At 40.6% G+C, this 4,412-nt stretch overlaps 1 protein-coding gene across 1 annotated transcript; it reads right to left on the bottom strand.

Moving 5' to 3' along the window:
• Nucleotides 1-841: 841 nt before the first annotated feature.
• Nucleotides 842-3,864, bottom strand: LOC138193012 (keratin, type I cytoskeletal 18-like). Its single transcript, XM_069140775.1, has 7 exons — nucleotides 3,412-3,864; nucleotides 2,848-2,930; nucleotides 2,609-2,765; nucleotides 2,271-2,435; nucleotides 2,061-2,186; nucleotides 1,387-1,610; nucleotides 842-1,004 (listed from the first exon to the last, which is right to left on the bottom strand). Exons 1-7 carry the CDS (start codon nucleotides 3,805-3,807, stop codon nucleotides 875-877), a joined length of 1,281 nt encoding a protein of 426 aa, XP_068996876.1. The 5' UTR covers nucleotides 3,808-3,864; the 3' UTR covers nucleotides 842-874.
• Nucleotides 3,865-4,412: the final 548 nt, after the last annotated feature.

Here is a 4,412-nt window from a genome sequence, read left to right on the forward strand (position 1 = left end):
ATTATTTTTGGCACATATAATTGGAAACTTCAACTTTGCTTTAATTTTCAGGTGTATCTGTTTTTTTTAGGTGGAACATCGTCCTGCTCTGTCATTTTCACAACTAAGTTGGCCAGCTAATTCATTATGCATAGTGTTGCCAATTAAACCCTGCACAAAAAAGCCACTAAAAGTTGCTACATGACAGCTAATCAGCACAGTTGTGGCAGGTATAACTCCAGACAAACATACAAAATTAGTGTATATGTGTATGGTGATTATTCATAATACAAATTACGAGTTCCCCTGAATGAAAAAAAAATGGAAGGGCACTGCGAGATGGTGGGAGAAATCAAAAACTACTGTTGGCAGGTATAGAAAGAAATAACACAGCACATAGCTGCCTGTAAAACTGCAATTTGATGCTTTTATGCTTTGGTATATGTGTGAATAAATTAAGGAGCTACAATCTGGCTCTTAGTGAGCTGTATAGGTGCTGGTAGGTAGATTTTGTCTCCTTTACACAGAGCAGAGCTCGCTGTTTCCCTTCTTATTTTAGTCTTTATGCTAAGCTAGCTAACTTGCCGGTGGGCAGCTTCATTTAACCTACACACATTGGAGTGGTTTTAATTCTCTCAGCAAACTCTTGACAAATAGGAATAAAGCTTATTTCCCAAACTGCTGAGAATATTAATTTAAGGTAATTGTGAAATATAAATATCATATTTTAGCCCTATATTTTAATCAGTGGATAGCTGGGAATTTGATATGCATGACTGTAATTGTGATGCGTGTTTTACTTCTTTGCAGAAAGCTTTAAAAAAAAAAAAAAGTCACTGGCATGATAGTTTTTGTTGATCATTTATTTTCGTTACAAAGGGTTTGTTTTCAGTTTTTACTCATCCATAACATTTTCGCTGGCTTGGACATCTTTGCTCTCAGACACCAATTTGCCATCCACTAAAGTCTGAGTGATTGTCACCACTTTGGTCTGGACTTTCCTTTGATCAACTGCCTCCTCGAGTCTGGTAGAATGAAAACATAACATGAATTAGTTTAGACCCTATAATCAGATACTTTCTGTCCCTTTTTTGGCTTAAAAAAATATTTTGCACCTTTCGGTTATGTGGTGTCCACATGCTGAAATTTAGCAGTTGACATGTAAATTATGGCATAATATTGACAGATGAGTCACTTTTACTTTCCATATCAATGAAGCTCTATGTTTGCATGAAGCTAATTTGAATCAAATTTGCAAAACGCTTCCGTGGGAGGAACAAAGCTCTAGTATCAGTGAGCTCCAAAAGCCGAGCATTGAATGATTGGCTTTATAAGCAAAGGAGCCACCGACACTTTTACAAACCGTTTCCACTGTTTCACTCTTTCTGCTTCTCTCCTCATACTTACTCGAAGTCTAATTCACCGTCCAGCAGCCTCCTGTACTCGGCGATCTCAACCTCCAATTTCACTTTGATGTTGAGAAGGTGCTCGTACTCTCTGGTGCTGTGCTGGATGTCATTGCGAATCTGACTCAGCTCCTCATGCAGCCTCACGATGATTGTGTTGTACTTCTCTGTCTCCATGTTGTAACGCCTATCGATGTCACGCAGGGTGGCCTCCAGGGACGCTTTCTGTCAAGGTGTGAAAGAGAAAATTTACTGATGAAGTGGAGAAAAGGAGTAACATTTATTTTACAGGTGTCTTACCAAGTGTTAGAAAAGAAAATTGATATCTGACATGTCTGCTTATTGAATATGAAGCTACAGCCAGCTTCATAGCTAGATAAAAATAATTAATTGGTGAATTCACGGTTGCTGGTTGCTGGAATTCGTCTACCTTTGGAAATAAATTAATTAATGTAACTCTCTCCTGGCTGTAGAGTTTTTGCTAAGGTTTTTGCTAATCCTAAGGAGCACCTGTTGCTAGGTGTAAATGTATAATTCAAGCAAGCACGGGTATCTGGCTTCCAAACGATAAGAAAAATCACTTAATGGAGAGGATGCCTCGATTAAAGGCTTTAATCTTGACACTAAGAGAATTCAAATTGCACTAATTACATGGACCAACATAAAGATTCTTACCAGACTAAGCTGAGACTGCAGCTCAATTTCCAGTCCCTGATACCTCCTCCCCATTTCACTTATTACACTTGTGGCCTCCTCCAGAGCTGTTGAGCTCTCAGTCACTTGGACCTGCACCTCTGTGATCTGGATACAAGATTAAATACATTTAATATTCATAAATAGTACTTAAAACGTCATTGATGTACTCCCAGCTGAATTCTGCTGCACCTGAGATTCATGCCATGCTTTGAGCTCCTGCTGGTTCTTCAGTGCTATCTTCTCATACTTAGCCCTCATCTCCTCCATGATTTTGGCAAGTTCCTGTCCTTTAGGAGCGTCAACATCAACGTTAACGCCAACCTGGGCGATCAGGGCACGCAACTCCGCAACATCCTGTTGAGGAGGAAATAGACAGGGAGTGATTTCCTGAGCGAGGTTTGTAAGGTTATCCTGTGCTAAGGAACCTTGATTGTATTGTACTGTAGTATTTTGTGGTTATCGAATGTGTTTTTCTCTTTGAAATACTGTCATAATCGTACAAATAATTTCAAAGTAATGTCCCTCACCGTCACATGGTTCTTCTTCAGGCTGATCAACTCTTCCTTCAGAGACTCGATGTCACCCTCCAGGTGCAGGCGAACAATGTTGGTGTCATCCAGAAGCTTCCTCAGTCTGGAAACATCAGCCTCCACTGTCTGGCGCATGGACAACTCGTACTCCATCCTAACGACACATACTTTATATAACATATGCTTAAGCTAGATGGAAAACTTGTTTAATGGTGCATGTTAAACTGAATACTCACTTGACTTTGAAGTCATCTGCGGCCAAGCTTGCATTGTCAAGAGAAATAGCAAGATGGGCGTTGCCTTTGATCATATTAAAGATCTGGAAAAATTAAAGAGTTTTTGTGATGGACAGCAAACCGTAACTGTAACTTGCACTTTGATGAATGGTGCCAATAAAAGAACGGCCTTTGATAACTTTGATAGCTGGTTAACTTTTTGCTATCTTAGCTTGGCATGTGTATAAAGATAAAAGTCAGACCACAGGCAATAAACATTGAGAAATCCATCAGTTACAGATTCATGAACACTTTGTACTGCAGGAGGTGTGATAGAAAAAAAGTAAGTGATTCAGGCTGTCATGACTTTTACAGTTTAACTGAAATTTTGGACTATTAGCTCCTTATAGTGACTGCACCCTATGCTTTATTAGAAAAAGCGACATTTCTGCTCCATTCACTGTCTTTTATTTTTTTTCTGTTTCTACTTTGTGTTGTGAAATATATCCTTTATAAGTTTTTTTTTTTCCTGACTAGACTAAATTACACACATCAGGTGTTGTCAAAACTGATTCATTTGCTCACCTTGGCCCTCAGCTCCGTGATGACATCATAGTACCTGTCGTAGTTCCTCCCCTCAAAGGGGCCTTTCTTCTCGATGGTCTCTCTGATCTGGATCTCCAGCTTACTGTTGGCCTTCTCCAGGTTCCTCACTGTCTCCAGGTAGCTGGCCAGGCGGTCATTCAGGTGCTGCATGTTAAGCTTCTCGTTCGCAATGGCCAGGTTCCCAGAGGTGGCCCCAGAAGACGAGGACTGGTAGTCATACCCACCGCCGAAGCCACCGCTAACCTGCACGCCATAGGTTCCAATGGAGATCCTGGTTCCGCGGCCGCCTGCCCCTCCAGTGACGCTGTGGGCATAGCCCGTATGTCCCCTATAACTAAGACCTTGAGAAATCTGGCGTGTCAGTCGGGACTCCATAGCTGATAGCAGTGTGCTGGTCAATCAGAGGAAGAAGAGGCACAGCCTGGCACAGAGGAGTGTGGCAACTGAGAGTGGAGGACAAGGGTGGAGTGTGGGGTTTTATATATGACACTGAAAGGCAATATCCGTCCTGCCACTCCTCTCCTATCTATATTATAGTTTTACCTTTGACCCCCAACACCTACTGCCAAATGACCTGTCAAAGGCAGAAAGATATGCTTACATTTTCATTTTGCTGTATATATGGTACACTAATATAAAGAGCAGATTAAAGGATAAGGTCGACATCTCCTCTATTTTTCTTATTAACAATAAATCCAATAAAATCCAAAGCCTCATACATCTTATTCCTTTATGCTATAGTCGAGTCCATTTGTTGCACTAAAAGTAATACTGAGCCACACTAGGATACACATTACTTCATTATTGTGAACATTGGCACTGTAGTTTATTGATATTGATTCTCATCAGAGCACAATTTGTGTTTTATCTGCAGTTGAAAATAGACTTGAACAAATGGACAATTTCCTTCTGTTTGAGTAACATTTGCCAAACCCACCAGCAGCCACCTGTTTTAGGAAATTACTTAAGGAATACTGCGC

Source organism: Embiotoca jacksoni, unplaced genomic scaffold, assembly GCF_022577435.1.
Source record: "Embiotoca jacksoni isolate LCO1_2020_lvr unplaced genomic scaffold, fEmbJac1.0.p SCAF_9, whole genome shotgun sequence".
Taxonomy (NCBI): domain Eukaryota; kingdom Metazoa; phylum Chordata; class Actinopteri; family Embiotocidae; genus Embiotoca; species Embiotoca jacksoni.

Excerpts from the sequence above, each read along its gene's own strand:
- LOC138193012 (XM_069140775.1), bottom strand. The coding sequence starts at position 3,807 with ATGGAGTCCCGACTGACACGCCAGATTTCTCAAGGTCTTAGTTATAGG. Across the intron at positions 2,766-2,847 it reads GCAGATGACTTCAAAGTCAA|GATGGAGTACGAGTTGTCCA; the intron begins GTGAGTATTCAG and ends ATGTGTCGTTAG. Across the intron at positions 2,436-2,608 it reads TGAAGAAGAACCATGTGACG|GATGTTGCGGAGTTGCGTGC; the intron begins GTGAGGGACATT and ends CCTCCTCAACAG.